The 16,223-nt window shown below is 42.8% G+C and overlaps 1 protein-coding gene across 1 annotated transcript in view; it reads left to right on the top strand.

The window, feature by feature from the left end:
• LOC135074362 (forkhead box protein K1-like) overlaps positions 1–15,023 on the top strand; it is a 75,490-nt gene extending 60,467 nt beyond the window's left edge. Inside the window, exons 3-12 of the mRNA XM_063968621.1 lie at positions 1,032–1,171; positions 1,708–1,964; positions 2,610–2,765; positions 3,861–3,972; positions 4,089–4,091; positions 5,157–5,235; positions 5,949–6,044; positions 6,792–6,894; positions 7,614–7,719; positions 8,201–15,023. Of these exons, the coding sequence (XP_063824691.1) occupies positions 1,032–1,171; positions 1,708–1,964; positions 2,610–2,765; positions 3,861–3,972; positions 4,089–4,091; positions 5,157–5,235; positions 5,949–6,044; positions 6,792–6,894; positions 7,614–7,719; positions 8,201–8,233 (1,085 nt within the window). The 3' untranslated portion in view covers positions 8,234–15,023. The remainder of the gene's footprint in view (positions 1–1,031; positions 1,172–1,707; positions 1,965–2,609; positions 2,766–3,860; positions 3,973–4,088; positions 4,092–5,156; positions 5,236–5,948; positions 6,045–6,791; positions 6,895–7,613; positions 7,720–8,200) is intronic.
• The last annotated feature ends 1,200 nt before the right edge of the window (positions 15,024–16,223 follow it).

Raw genomic sequence — 16,223 nt, 5'->3', positions numbered from 1 at the left:
TCCTTCGCCCACTGGTAAGAATACAGGGAAACCTATTAAAGCTAGGGTTTGACGAATGCTTGAGACAAAACGCCTATAGTGATGTCCCGCGTTCCCGACTCATATGGCTATCGAGGGCAACGTCAGGTTTTTAGTGGGTAGCCCTTCTGGCAGGGAGAACCCCACATAACCCACTAGCTGCCCCCGCGGCTGGTGGGTCTACAAATTAATGTATTTTCCTGATGATAAAAAAAGGGTTTTAGTTGGTCTTGGAGCGCCTTCCACAAATTTCTGGCTGGAGTCACAGTCGCTGGTAGAGGAAATCTCCACTCCGCATCGCGATACCAGTGGAGAATGACACGCGAAGCCCGGCTCCTTCGCCCACTGGTAAGAATGAAGAGTTTTAGTCTTGGAGCCCCTTCCACTGACATTCGGCTGGAGTCACAGTCTGGTAAAGGAGAGCGAGGGCTCGTGGTGCTGCGCATCGCCATACCCATGGAGAATGACGCGCGAAGCCCGGCTCCTTCGCCCACTGGTAAGAACGAAGTGTTTTAGTCTTGGAGCGCCTTCCACTGACATTGACTGGAGTCACAGTCGCTGGTAAAGGAGAGCGGGGCCTCGTGCCGCTCCGAATCGCGATACCCAAGGAGAATGACGCGCGAAGCCCGGCTCCTTCGCGCACTGGTAAGGACGAAGTGTTTAGTCTTGAAGCCCCTTCCACTGACATTCGGCTGGAGTCAGCCCGGCTCCTTCGCCTACTGGTATGAACTACAGAGAAACTTATTAAATCTAGGGTTTTAGGACGTTTGCCTTGGGAAGCAATTTTGGTTCTTCGATCCTCCACATAGTAAATTGTCCTTTTATTTACAAAGAACAGCCCGGTGTGGTGATTATGTAACAGTTATTGCCTTATGGAAATTTTGAAAGCCAATTTGCCATCCGATTGTAGCTGAACTCAGTATTATTGTTTTAATTTGTTATGCATTCAGTCTAAAGCGAGTAGAGCCACCTTTTCGAACACCCTGTCTAACTTACTGCTATCAATGTTCCAGGCACAATAAGCGCAGCGAACAGCTGCCCGACTTCACCGCGGGGCGCGGGCTCCTCAGGCCGGCGGCACGCCGACCTCGGGCTTGTGGCTCAATACGCTGCCCTTGCGGATCACCAGCGGCCCAACAGCAATGGCACTGCGGTAAGCACCTTTTTATCCCAGGAAAATGGCCTATTCATGCTCATGGTCTGCCGCGGGGGGTTTACAGGTTATATGGGGCAAGAACCCACTCAAAACCTGAAGCCGCATATGGATACCTCCTGGATATCTCTGCCGCAATAGCAGTCAGCGCCTTGGACGGCCGAGACGTCTTCCGGGGACATCCAGCCCTAAACGGTAGGACTGCCAGGACACCTGCCCACGTGAAAAGCTAGAAGTAACAGCATTCTTTGCCGCTATGTAAAACTTCACAAGTATGTACAGGTTATGTGTATAAATGTCAGTTCAGGAGTCTACTCCGAACTATCTTCTTAGGCTTAGTCAAGCCAAGAAATAGGAGTCCTGTCCCATAAGTGATGAATTCCAAAGACAAGCTATGACGTCCCTTTTTTCTTAGAGTAAGTGGGGTTTCAAGGGCAATATTATGTTGTTCTTTAAGTTGTATCTTGGAAAATATGTCAACTGCCCAATTGTTTGTGTTTTACTTAGCTTTTCAACAACCTCCTACCCATTTTCAGGTGTCATCAACAACTTCAGAATACAGCAGCCGCGACGTGCGCGATTCCCGCGACGCCCGCGATTCCCGCGACGCCCGCGACGACGCCAAGCCGCCATACTCCTACGCGCAACTCATCGTGCAAGCGGTGGCTTCGGCTGCCGACAAACAGCTGACGCTCAGCGGCATCTATAGCTACATTACCAAGCATTACCCGTACTACCGCACGGCTGACAAGGGCTGGCAGAACTCCATACGGCATAACCTGTCGCTCAACAGGTGCGTGATCTACAAACTTATCTGTACTGTATTAATGCGAATTCCAGGCAGCCTCTATGTTCCACAAATCTTACAACACTTAGGCCCAGAACAGACGGTGAAACGCAACTGCAACGAAACTGCAACTTTTTGATGATTCTAATGAATGAAACTGAAACTGAAAGTTTCAAACTGGAAACTGGTCGCGTCATGTGTGGTCTCTGAACGGACGCTATGGCAGAAACTTAGATGCAACTCAAAAGTAACTAGCAGTTGCAGTTTCGTTGCAGTTGCGTTTCACCGTCTGTCCTGGCCTAAGGCCTCTGAGGCATTAGGTAAACAGACTTATAGGCAAACTCGCTCCACCATAGATCATATCGAGAGGTGCAGATGCTGCACTTCTCGCTTGAGATTGTAATCAAAAGCAACTCCATATACTACATAAAATCTTCATACCCAAACGCTTGAATCAATTTTCATGAATTCTCGTGTAGAGATAAATGGGATCTGAGTTAAAGGTTCCTTTTTGTCGCAAAAAAGGTTGCTTTTTGTCACAAACACATATTTTATACAGGTAAATTCGTGCCTTGTATGGTTGTCCCTAAAAACTAGTCTCAAATGAAGATTACCTTCTCAGTATTAATCTGAACGGTTGTTTATCCGCAGATACTTCATCAAAGTGCCGCGCAGCCAAGAAGAGCCGGGCAAAGGCAGCTTCTGGCGCATCGACCCGCAGAGCGAAGGCAAGCTCATCGAGCTGGCCTTCCGTCCGCGCCGCCCGCGAGGCGTCCAGTTCCGCGCGCCCTTCGGACTTTCCTCCAGGTTAGTGGTTCTAGCTTCCAGAAGCTTCCAGAACTTTCCAGAGGCTTCCAGAAGCTTCCAGAAACTTCCAGAGACTTCCAGAGGCTCGCAGAGCGAGGGCAAGTTCATCGAGCTGGCCTTCCGTCCGCGCCGCCCGCGAGGCGTCCAGTTCCGCGCGCCCTTTGGACTTTCCTCCAGGTCAGTGGTTCTAGCTTCCAGAAGCTTCCAGAGGTTTTCAGAAGCTTCCAGAGGCTTCCAGAGGCTTCCAGAAGCTTCCAGAAGCTTCCAGAGACTTCCAGAGGCTCGCAGAGCGAGGGCAAGCTCATCGAGCTGGCCTTCCGTCCGCGCCGCCCGCGAGGCGTGCAGTTCCGCGCGCCCTTTGGACTCTCCTCCAGGTTAGTGGTTCTAGCTTCCAGAAGTCCAGAACCTTCCAGAGGCTTCCAGAACCTTTCAGAGGCTTTCAGAGGCTTTCAGAACCTTCCAGAGGCTGCCAGAACCTTTCAGAGGCTTTCAAAACCTTCCAGAGGCTTCCAGAACTTTCCAGATGCTTCCAGAACCTTCCAGAGTCTTCCAGAACCTTTCAGAGGCTTCCAGAACCTTCCAGAATCTTCCAGAGGCTTCTAGAACCTTTCAGAGGCTTCCAGAACCTTCCAGAAGCTTCTAGAACCTTCCAGAGGCTTCAAGAACTTTCCAGAGGTTTCCAGAAGCTGCCAGAGGCTTCCAGAGGCTCGCAGCTGGCGCATCGACCCGCAGAGCAAGGGCAAGGTCCTCCGTGACTACTCAACCTTCACTGCTTGGGTTTTATTGGAGGCTCAAGCTATAGATCCTGGCTATACAGGAGTTGCAGTGGTGGAAAGGTGTGGTGGGATTAGTCCCGAATCTCATCGAGCATCGCACAGGTGGGCATAAATATCCCCCATGCAACGTCTCCGAGACCAGCTCTGAACTTGCACCGCAATATAGCGAGACTTTAATAAATCTCAATGCTACATCTTTTTTTATAATGCACTCTGCCAAGCGGTGGTGCTAGCACTTTCTACCATAAATAGCATTTAATTGTTATCGGGATTGTTGAAGGAAAATATAGCTAATGATTAATTTATGGTTGTGTTGCAGGAGCGCGCCGACGTCGCCGTCGCAGGTGGGCGTGTCAGGACTGGTGACACCAGAGGAGCTGTCCCGCGAGCCCACGCCCGACCTGCTGTCCGCCGACGACCACGAGCAGCAGGTAACCACAAGACGGACCGACGACCGTAGACAGGTGGCGTGTCGGGGCTGGTGACACCAGAGGAGCTGTCCCGCGAGCCCACGCCCGACCTGCTGTCCGCCGACGACCACGAGCAGCAGGTAACCACAAGACGGACCGACGACCGTAGACAGGTGGCGTGTCGGGGCTGGTGACACCAGAGGAGCTGTCCCGCGAGCCCACGCCCGACCTGCTGTCCGCCGACGACCACGAGCAGCAGGTAACCACAAGACGGACCGACGACCGTAGACAGGTGGCGTGTCGGGGCTGGTGACACCAGAGGAGCTGTCCCGCGAGCCCACGCCCGACCTGCTGTCCGCCGACGACCACGAGCAGCAGGTAACCACAAGACGGACCGACGACCGTAGGCAGGTGGCGTGTCGGGGCTGGTGACACCAGAGGAGCTGTCCCGCGAGCCCACGCCCGACCTGCTGTCCGCCGACGACCACGAGCAGCAGGTAACCACAAGACGGACCGACGACCGTAGACAGGTGGCGTGTCGGGGCTGGTGACACCAGAGGAGCTGTCCCGCGAGCCCACGCCCGACCTGCTGTCCGCCGACGACCACGAGCAGCAGGTAACCACAAGACGGACCGACGACCGTAGACAGGTGGCGTGTCGGGGCTGGTGACACCAGAGGAGCTCTCCCGCGAGCCCACGCCCGACCTGCTGTCCGCCGACGACCACGAGCAGCAGGTAACCACAAGACGGACCGACGACCGTAGACAGGTGGCGTGTCGGGGCTGGTGACACCAGAGGAGCTGTCCCGCGAGCCCACGCCCGACCTGCTGTCCGCCGACGACCACGAGCAGCAGGTAACCACAAGACGGACCGACGACTGTAGACAGGTGGGCGTGTCGGGGCTGGTGCGTCAGGCGTCCAGAGTCCAGACTCCGTAGGCCTCTAAAGCCCGGTCGCCGAGCACGTAATTATGAGCACAACAGCAACATAATTACGTGCGAGGAATAGGATGGGTAGCTTGGGGTCATTGGACGAAATTCTACGTGCTTCGCGACCGGACTATAGTATAAATATCTCAGGCCGGTTGTGTTATACTTCGCCTAAGTACTTCTGGATGAAAACTACGTTGTTTATCATTTTCGCGCTGCTTATTTTGAGCCCTTATACAATGTGAAAGTATATTTATTTACGTGTTGTTCTTCCAGGCGGGCCAACAACGGCTGGGCGGCGCGCAGTCGCAGTATTTGTTCCCGCACGTCAGCCAGAGTGCGCCGGGATCGCCAGGTACCTAACAAGTTTCACAAACAAACTTAGATAAATTAACACAAAGTGTATACGATACAAAGGTCCAGTATTCCTAGAATTAACTACTTTCTTCTTCGAATCGTTTGCGTATTCGACAAAATTCGATACTCAACCTTCGAATTAAACGATAACGTGACAATTTTGGTTCTCAAAATAAGTTTCTTGTAACCATTTTTAATACTAAGTTCACTTTACGACACGTTCACAAGGGCGCTGTTGTAGTTTTCGTACTAAATCTTTTGATGGCAATTCGAATACGCAAACGATTCGATCTCGAAAGTTTTTCGTGCTACTACAGAATATATTACAAACATGCACACGCATGCGTCGGCAGCGTACCTTTGCAGTGACACAGTATGCCGCGAAACGAATGAACACACACATTAGTAGTTCGCTTCCTCAGTAGCAAGATGGCGAAATGAACGCCGAGATGTGTTTTGAAATGGATTCACAGAGGAGGCGTACTAGTAGCGACAAATCTGAAGATGTGATTTCAATTACAAATTGTGTATCTCGCTCGCGCGTAATTATGTTGCTGTCGCGCTCGCACACTCACTGCGGGCGCGCGTCGCACAGTCGCGACAGCAATATAATTACGCGCGAACGATAAGGGTAGCTTGGGGTCATTGGACAAAATTCTACGTGCTCACGGACCAGGCTTTAGCTGTTCTTAATGAGAGCTTCTTCCTCAGGTCACGGGCTGTCGTACACGCCGAGCGGCAGCGGGCTGGTGGTGGCGGGCCACCAGATCACCGTCGTCACCAACGGCGCCGGCGGCGAGCGCGAGGGTGAGACCACCTTGTTGTTGTTGTTGCTGAGAACAAACCATCTTTGTCACGCGCAGACTTACGCCCGTATTCACAAACGATGCTTGCTTAAGTGACGCAGCAAATGGAACAGCGTTGAATAGAACTCTGTGATTGGCTCGTGTCTCAGACCTCATAGTAATATTTGTGAAACCGGGCGTTAGTCAAACGATGCTTGCTTAAGTGTTAGTGAAGCAGCAAATTGAACGCACAGCGTTGAATAAAGCTCTGTGATTGGCTCGTGTCTCAGACCTCATAGTAATATTTGTGAAACCGGGCGTTAGTCAAACGATGCTTGCTTAAGTGTTAGTGAAGCAGCAAATTGAACGCACAGCGTTGAATAAAGCTCTGTGGTTGGCTCGTGTCTGAGACATAGTAATGTTTGTGTATTCGGGCGTTAGGCTCCGAGCAAATGGGCCATCGGTGACTTGTCCACTCGCTATTCAGTGTCCTCGACACGTCACCGGAGGCGCCTGCTCGATAAAGTACGTAGTTTTTAGCGGCCACGTAATTAGTGGCAGCAACACAGTGGAATGACCTGACGCGTCAGTCACCGGTCAATGGCCCGTTTACGCGAATGTTTACTGACATGACATACACGACACATTGTGTCGTGTTCACGTGTTTTACACCTAGGCGCCAGCAATCTTTGTATTGTGTTCCTAAAAATTGAAATTCCTAATAATAGTTGTTTTGTAACCATTATCTTATACGATCGTCTGTCCACAGAGAAATATGTTGTCGGCACGACGACGGGAGGAAACCTGGTGTCCATCCAGGAGGAGGAGGTGCCCTCGGGCGTGGTCATCCACCAGCACTCGCCCTACTATGCGTGAGTCAACACAGCAAACTACCTTATTACCATGGTCACACGGTTCCAGGGTACTCGTCCCTATTAGAGCGATTTAGGCGCTTTTCAAAAGCTAAATGCAGCGACCACACATTCCACACCGCACACTAAGAGCGCTTTTAACATTATAGGATGTGAAGGCATGTATCCGCAGCCACATAGTATGAAATTTTCGGCAGCGCGTCAGTCGCGCGTTTGACGCGTCTAAATGTGAAAGCGCTCTAAAACGCCAAACGCAGCGGTCGCTTTTCAGAGGCTCGACGCAAGGACACAATGACTAAAATGCGCGATTTCGAATCCACGTATGTACGTTTAAAGTCGCGAAACCGTGATGCTTCATCAGTACAGTCGCAAGTCACCTATCGCCGATGCTGTTAAAAATAGCACGAGTGTGCTATGGCCGATTGAGTCCCAGACGGCATTAATTAATGTCATAACAATTGATTATCTATTGTGTCTAGATTCGCGGAGCTTGAAGGATTAAACAAAAGGCACAGTTAAGCTAACTCTTTAGGCGAGCGCACAAGGTTCTTGCCACGCGTTAGAGCGTGCGCGCACGGGTTACTTTTGTCACTGTGACAGTATGTTTCTCCATAAAAACAAGTACAACGTTGACTCTCTTTTTCTCTTCATAAAAGTGTAAAAGAGAAAGACATACTGTCACGGCTTTATGCTTCGAAGTTGATCGTGTTTGTGTGCAGGGGCAACTACGGCGGCGGCGCCGGTGACTGCGGCGCGCTGGGCGGCGAGCTCGTGATCGAGGAGGCGCCGCTCGAGCCGCCGGTCAAGCGCCACAGGCACCACAACGTAAGTAGAGAGAATACACAAGAGGCCGAAAGGCGTGCTAGCAGAGTAAATACAAATGAGTAGGTCATCTTCATAGAAACGCCGAGCCCGGTTTGTATGTTAGCGTGGATTAGCGGTGAGGTGCGCTGAATTTTGTCAGCGTGTGCGTGCGCGCCGCATACGTATTCTTCTCGATGGCTGCTCAATTTTATCGTCACTACCAGCGTGAGACCTAGTGAGAACCAGTAGCCATGCGACGCGTACTCCAGTGATTCTGAAACTTTATTGGCATGTGGACATTTGAAATAAGAACATTATTAGAGTAATCACCCATTGTTTTTGTATTGAGATTTTTAGCTTGAGCGTTGATTGATTTCTAATTAAGCCTTTTTTCATAGCCTTAAATTCGTATTTAAGTAGAAGATGGGTACGCTCAAGCTAAAAATCTCGACTCAGACCTTAAATACATACTCGAACACTAAACTCCTCCATTACCTTGCAGATGTCCGACCTAGAAGACCGGCGCGCATATTGACAGAACGCGCGGGCCACGCGTGACGCGCCTCCCGCGCCGCCGCACACGCGGCCCGCGCGCGTCACGCGCGTAGCACTCGCGCGACGCGCCACGCGCGCCTCGAGGTAAACGCGCAAGCTTTGCATCCCATGTTTCTGCGATTTTAGAACACTATTAGTTGCTATTTACGATGTTTATTGATATGTTTCGAACTCCTATGTTCTTCTGATTAATTTCGTTGCGGGTCCAATGACAGTTCAAGTTTCCCCTGGGGCAAAGTTGACCATAATTAATTGGGTTTTTTTTATGGCGGTCAAGCTGTAGATCCTGGCTACACAGGAGTTGCAGTGGTGGGTACGAGAGGTGGGAATAGTCCCGTTGATATGTCTCTCACCTACACTACTTGACTTGATCGAAGTAGATAGTGTGGGCCTCCGCTACACTACTCGCGAAGTTGATCGATGTAATGTGGGCACGCACTTCACTTCGCTTCGAGCAACTTCGCCTCGCCCGACTTCCGATTGTTGTCGGTAATGTAGCCGAGTCAAAGGGCTGAAGTTTGAACACGAAGTGTCTGATTACGCTACTCGGTTAATTCGGTACTTCGTCGATGCGTCGAAGTGAGTAAGCGAAAGTAGTGTAGCGTAGGCATAACAAGTTTTCTGTAATTTTGTAAAAGTAGGCTTTGACTTGACTGTGTAGAAATAAACAATAGACATAATTTAGAGTCATCAATACAAAATATAAGAATTTTACCTTCTGAAAAGATACATCGAAAGTACAACGCTAAATTATTTTCTGCAACAAAAGTCATTGTTACTTTATTGATACTAAAAGTACCATAAATGCGGTGTAAGTAGACGGTGGAATTTTTATTCGCGGACACGGGAAATAAAATGGCTCTATCAAATGGATTGATTAATATTGTTCTAATACGACGCGTACTTTCCATCGTCTGCTTAGTCCGTTCCTATCTTGAAAGATAAGGCAAGGCCACAGTGTATGCCTATTTATGACAAAGGACACTTGAATCGTTGGTTTCAACTCCATCAGCGTGGTTGGTGTGGCATTAGCCTTACTATAACAAATTGTCGAACCGGTATAAGTGATTGGGCTGTCGTTTTGGTTGTAGTACTTATAATTAAAATTTTACCAACTGAACCAATTGAAATTCATCAACCAATCTCGGCAGTCTGATCATTTGAACTAGAGGCTTGGATGAAATTTAAATGTATTTCTCATTTACTCACTCTATCACATCGATAGATTAAAATGTTTTGTAGTATTTGTTTCATGAATTGATTATTAAATGGTATATTCATAATCATGCATGTAAACATAAAGATATTTTATATTGCTATTTGTAACTGTAACCTTACGACAGTACACGAATTATGAAAATAAGCTAGTGCATGCTTAAAACTTCCTCATATCTGCAGTCAGGCAATATACCTACTTTAATTATCTGTTATTAGCATGCTTTTTCTTTTTTAATGAACATGTTGATTACACAAGTCTTTGATTTACTTGGTTTGTTCTATCATAAGCATATTCGAAGTAGCATTAACTATTGACACCTCAAATATAAAAGTAAATCGCAGAAACATGGGGTCTCTTGTAGGGAAGTGTAAAATCTTAGCAATAATTCGTTAGGAGTGATTTGGACAAGTGAAAACATTGGTGAGACGGCTCGCGAGAGCTCGGCGGGTGACGAGTTAGACCTTAACGTGCTAAGAATAAAGTGTTGTTTCGAGTGGTACCTTTTAAGTTTTATGATAAGTAATGCAGTAGGATATATACTTTTCGTTTTTAGTTTTTTAAACTCACACGAGCTTTAAGGGCCCGGGATACCCGAGTCCTTAGTCCCGAGTCGGGAGTGCGCGTTGAACTGACACGTTTGACGTCGAAACGTCACTTTGACAGATTGAGTTTTTAATCGTACGCTTGCAGACTATGTATGGCCAGCTTCAAAAATACAACCGATTGTAACCCTTTAGATGTATTCGCTAAGTATGAAATTAATTAAACAAAGTTAACTTTTTTAACAGGAATTTTTGAAGCTGGCGCTAACATTTCGATAATGAATTAATAAGTGCAATGAATAAAATGTAATTTAAGTTTAGTTAAAATAAAAATATGTAACCTATCATTGTTACTTATTTACACTACTTAAATGACAGAACTCACTAGTTGTACGCTGCGGGTTCATGATGCGTGTCTTTTGTATTCTGTGGCCGACCACAGACTAATGAACTTATAGGTAGACCAAAAAGTTGATTGAAAAAGTTTGATTTTTGCTGTTGTTGACGAAGTAGAATAACGTCTACGATATCTGAAGTGAACATAATTACATTTTTTTATGTAACAGTTGTTTTTTTCTTGGAAATAAATTACAATACAACAGTTATCTTTGAAAAGTCATTTGTTTGATAAATAGATGTCGGTGGAACTTCCGAAATTATAAATTACATGAAAATTTCTATTTTCTTAATAAAACTTCGGATTGAGTCCTGCTAAAGGCAGATAATCCGTTTAAGGTCCAAAAATAATGAAAATTTTAACTTCCTTGTCCGATTAATTTTCAATGAAACGGCGTACTGAATTAATATTATTTGAAACGTAGCTTCATTCATATTCCATTTAATTAAAATTTAATAAATTGTAAAATTACCCATTTGTTAGTGAATAACTTATGTGGTTATTCGGTATTGTTTCAAGATGCGTTTGTTGGAATGCATTGAACGAATTTATATCGGAGTACAACATAATTTACCATATTACCCTTTGGATCGACCATTTATAGGAAAATTTACATTTAATCTAAATATATCACACTGTTGATGTTGTTTGACTCTCATTTTCTTTAGAACAGTAGAAGTGTTAGTTCTAAAATTAATAACAAAATTAATCAAAATAAAATATAATTCGGTACTTATGTAACTGTTGAAAGATTCGAGAGAATTTGAAATTTAAGTTACTGAATTCAAAAGTAAGTATGGCCTCTAATATCAATGATATCTGTACACAGACATAGTATTTGTAGCTTTCCTATTAGTTGCCGTGAAACATGCTTACATATTTATTCCCATTGTTACCCGTAAAGTTCCCGGAAAAAAATCCAGGTCGGGAATATTCCTGTAATATTTTCATTGAGTAAACTGGAAATATATTTGGGAAATGCATCGTCCATTAATTTTGTGAGAGCAACATTAATATCGTCAAATTTGAATATAAAACTAGCGATTTATATTTTGTTTATAGTCTTGAGTTGTTTTTCATAATAGAAAAGTAGAAGTTTCGTTTTAAAACAATAGTTCCTTTATTTTGCCACGTGAACCTTAATATAGTTAGATATTCGTATTGGTGTATATTAAGGATATTAATTACGTTATACATTGTCTCAGGACCGTTTAAAGATTTTTCATAACAAGTGTATATCGTATCCCTAATATGGACTAAAGAATTAGAAATAATGCTCAATATAAATGCTGCCTGCACTCGTGTAAAACTTCTTTTCGATTTTCTTGTGGTAAAGATAATAAACAACTTATGTCATTACACTGTGCCTACCAAAACAAAAGTCCAAGGACAAATTGGTCAATAATTTTCGTTACTTAACACAATATTTTTTTTATAGAATTCGAGACCATCAATAAATACTTTTATTAATAGCTTGACGTAAGTACAAAGTGCTTTATTGATGCCTAAAAACAATACACGTCACTGATTTAAAAATATTATCGTAGAGTCAGCAACCAAAGTATTCTAAACGTTTGTTCAACACTAAAATATTTTGACAGTGTATCCAATTTATTGTATTTGTAAGTGCTGTGTGTCAGTAAACAATGATTTTAAGAGTTTATGGCCCATCAGTCGACACTACAAAAGTAATTTTCAACACCAACTGGGTGAAACTACAGACAGTGTGTTTAGGCGTTCATATTTACGTACCAATAACCGTCACGCGCAGTTTGGGCCACACGTAAAATGTTACGGCGGCCAATATGGCGGGAGCGAATCGCTTGGTCGAGAGAAATACATAAAATACCGCGTAACGGACCGTATCTTATTATGTTACATAAATATTGTCAACATAAGACGTTATGATGTTAAAGTAAAGATTACATAATGATATAGGTACTTGCGTATTTTTTATTGGCACTCATCAAGATAAATTTAAGCCTGATTGGTGTTAGTATTGAAGTTCAACCAATCCCAGTCTTGAGTCTGAATTAAGTTTCATTTCAAGCATAGTTTCATAATAAAGTACCGATGCTAGATAGATGGTTTTCGATGAAATACCGTTCGTTTTTGTTTCGATACATCTAAAGTTGTAATGATCATTGCCACAAGAAAGTCGGTAATAAAAAAAGTTATTTTTGTAACCAATATTTAAGCAACCAAGACACCAATTTAATAATAGTAATAGTAAATAAATAGGAAGTTGATGCACCGCGATTTTTTGTTCTTAGTTAGGGTGGGTGCACCAGTCCCACACCAGGAACCAGTAGTACACCATTTCTAATTTCACATCAAAATATTAACAATCTGTCGAATTTCCCGCCACTTTTGTTACGTTTGGTAGCACTGCCGTACTTCTACCAATCATTAGTCTAAATGAAAGCGACAAACACGACTTGGTACGATCTGGTCAACCTTAGGCACATTGCGACTTTCCACATTGATTGTTAAATAAAAATAAACCTTACAGCTATTAAGAAAATTGGAATAAGCTACTTGATTCTATGATAGACAAGGAGTAGTTAATTCTTTTTTTTGCAATGATTGTTGTAATAATTGAGTCACAATATCAAAATTACTTTTAAAATATCGCTTATTTACTGGTACACCCACCCTACGTTAAAATACTTTTTCTGAAGAAAACTTTTTTAACTCACATTGATAATTTTGTCTCAATATACCTAGGCACCGTTCGTTAAATTTCAGCTTAGTAATACATCTCTATTACAGTTGTGTTATAGGGTTTCCGCAATGCAAGTAGGATAAATTGTCTATTGAAAAGTCACTGTAGCACCTATAACATAGCTTTAAATAAATTCGTTTTAAAATACATTGAAACTTACCCTTCTCCCAATTACCTGGATACGTTTTAGTATCCTTAGTATCCGACAAAAATACAAAACTTAAAGCACCCTTACCAACAACTGTGAGAGATGTCCCAATCTTATGTTGCAACAATTTGTTGTTGTCGAAATGTATCACATTAAATTCGATGTCAATGCGCCTTTAATTTTGCAAAGTGTAAACACGCCTTAAATATATCAACATTAGTTAGTAAGTTGGATTTTAAGCTTTATTTATGCAATGATAATAAAATATGTCGATCAAATTCGTTTAGCACGAGATTCGCTGGTTTACCAAACATGATAGGTGACTAACCTCGAATAATTACCGCACGGTGCGATTGTATTTAGTGTACAATTAATAATATATGTGTAATTCTCAATATTCTTATTACCATGTCTGTATTATCTATTGTATCACCGTTATGTATGGGAAACTGCAAGTATATAATGTATAAGAGATGTAAAATTGCAGTAGTATAAATTGTATAAAAGTTGAATAGTTAGGAATAGTGAAAAGACATGTTTGATAAGCGAGCGAAAATAGCTGTTTTAAACCCTTGTGATTTAGTTTAGAGCTCCTGTCACTTAACGTTAATAACTCGGTTTAGGTGTACAAAAATATTATAATATCTATAAAACAATAATAATTAAAATTGTAAACTAATATATCGTGTAGTACCGCTATACAATATGGTAGATAGTCCAGTGACCACGACGACGCACTTAGTATGTATTTTAGCATTTAAATATTATATTTGTGAATTATGTTTAGTGAGAGGCTTCTTTTAAATGAAACGTATCGGTTGGTCTGTGAGTTGCCCCATTATGTCTGTCTTGTCGCTGTGAAGTTAGAAGACGATTGTTCAAGCAATAAATAGAAACGCAAGAATCTAGTGAGAAAATGTGCCTACACACATCTTTGAAAAGTTTGTACGTTTTTAGTTAACCAATTAGATTTGAAATCAATGACCACATTCATTTGTTTTAGTAACTGGCAAATGTGACGTCATTGATAGTACTTCCATTCAAAAAGGCGTAACGTAGGCGTAGCGTAAGCGTTTTTTGGCTGTGCTCAAACGAATTAAATCAATTGTTGGCGTCAATCGTCTTAGTTGCAATACAATATCTTCTCATCCCTTAAGTGTTACACACGCCAATGTACTTGTTCCAAATTAATAACAAAGCATGACACAGCAAAAACAATAATATTTCGTTGAAACGTCAAAGCTTTTCTCGTTAACGCGCCGACTAAAATATTAGCACAACGTCTTCGAATTCCCACAGTGTTTATACATTGACAGCTGTTGCGCTCGCAAATAATTTACATTCAATTTTGGTTCGGAACTACCTTCAAAGCGTTAAGAGTATAAATACAACAATTAATTTGCACAAGCCACAATGGCTGCTCAAGCAATGACGTCATAATGGGGCACTTTAAAGGAATGTGCAAGTGGAGAGTATGGTATCTACTTCGATTCGGGAACGAGAATGATTATATTAGATTATAAGGCATTTAAAATGCTAATAGGTACTTTGTGTCTAAATAATGTAAACTAGTTTGTACGCGATACATAATTATATATATAATTTTTGTTGTGTATATGGCATACTATATAAAATAGAATGCAGGAAATGTTCCCATTCCGAGAGATATTGGTTGTTCCGGATATCCGTGTCTGATTATTTGACAAATTTTAAGAAATAAACGTATTTTATCTCCTTTAGCGGTTGGTTTCATTTCGCACCTTTCTTCAGTCTACCTTTTCTTTTTTACAGGAGTGAAGAAATGCTATAATATACAGGGTGTTAGGTAAATGGGTATATGAGCCGACACTAGCCCATGTTAACATGGTCATATAAATGGTATAGTGAAGTCAGAAAATTGATATCTTCATTTTAATTATTTTAATTTTCATGCAAAATAAATTTTATAAAATCCGATTTGTATGAAAAATAAAATAATTAAAATGAAGATATCAATTTTCTGACTTCACCATACCATTTATATGACCATGTTAACATGGGCTAGTGTCGGCTCATATACCCATTTACCTAACACCCTGTAGAGCTGGACATTTTATTTTTAGGTTATTCCACCAAAAACATGTTCATGTAAAATTTTACCAAGACGTGACCATAATGGCTCGCATTGTGAAAAAGTTATAAGATCTCATGTAGAGTCAAGCTTCTAACTCTACAAGCTTAAACAAAATCTACACCTTAGTCAAAATAAAAATATGTGGTAATTCAGTTTAGTTAGTGATTTCTATTTATTACATCATGAACATGTAATGTAAACCTATGTACCTACGTAGAGTCCAAAATGATTTATTTAAATAGGTACTGAGTTACACCAGCAAGAGATGATCAGTGTTTGAATAAATAAAAAATGACAACATTTCAACAAGTCTAAGGCTGAGTTGCACCATCTAACTTTAACCGTAACTATAACGATAACCGGTGTTTTTGTATGGAGTTTGACAGATTTTTGACGTTTGTCAAAGTCAAAGTAAGATGGTGCAACCCAGCCTAAGAAAATTCAAGGTAAACAAACATTTTCACTCTCTTAATGCTTTGATGACGGATATTGTCATATTTACAAACGAATGGCTCAACAACGCGAACAACTTTTGCATTGTTGTATCAACTTATTTGTGCCGAAATTTCCTAACAATGTTGGAACGAATCAAAATTGTTCAGTTTCAATAATAAAGTAATAAATGATATAATTATTTCGTTATAACTGATCCGGGAAGTTCTGATAAAGTTTCTGTCTAAACAACTGACGGACGGATACAAGTTTTAACTCGTTAGCCGCTGTGCCCATTAAACCTGAGTAGGGTAAGGTGGGGCACAATGTTACACGGGGTACAACAATGTTACAATGCATATTTCTCCGTCCCTTTTTTATAGTTATATGATGT

Source organism: Ostrinia nubilalis, chromosome 9, assembly GCF_963855985.1.
Source record: "Ostrinia nubilalis chromosome 9, ilOstNubi1.1, whole genome shotgun sequence".
Taxonomy (NCBI): Eukaryota; Metazoa; Arthropoda; class Insecta; order Lepidoptera; family Crambidae; genus Ostrinia; species Ostrinia nubilalis.
The sequence above is the reverse complement of the archived record's forward strand: the minus strand, read 5'-3'. Positions and strand labels throughout refer to the sequence as shown.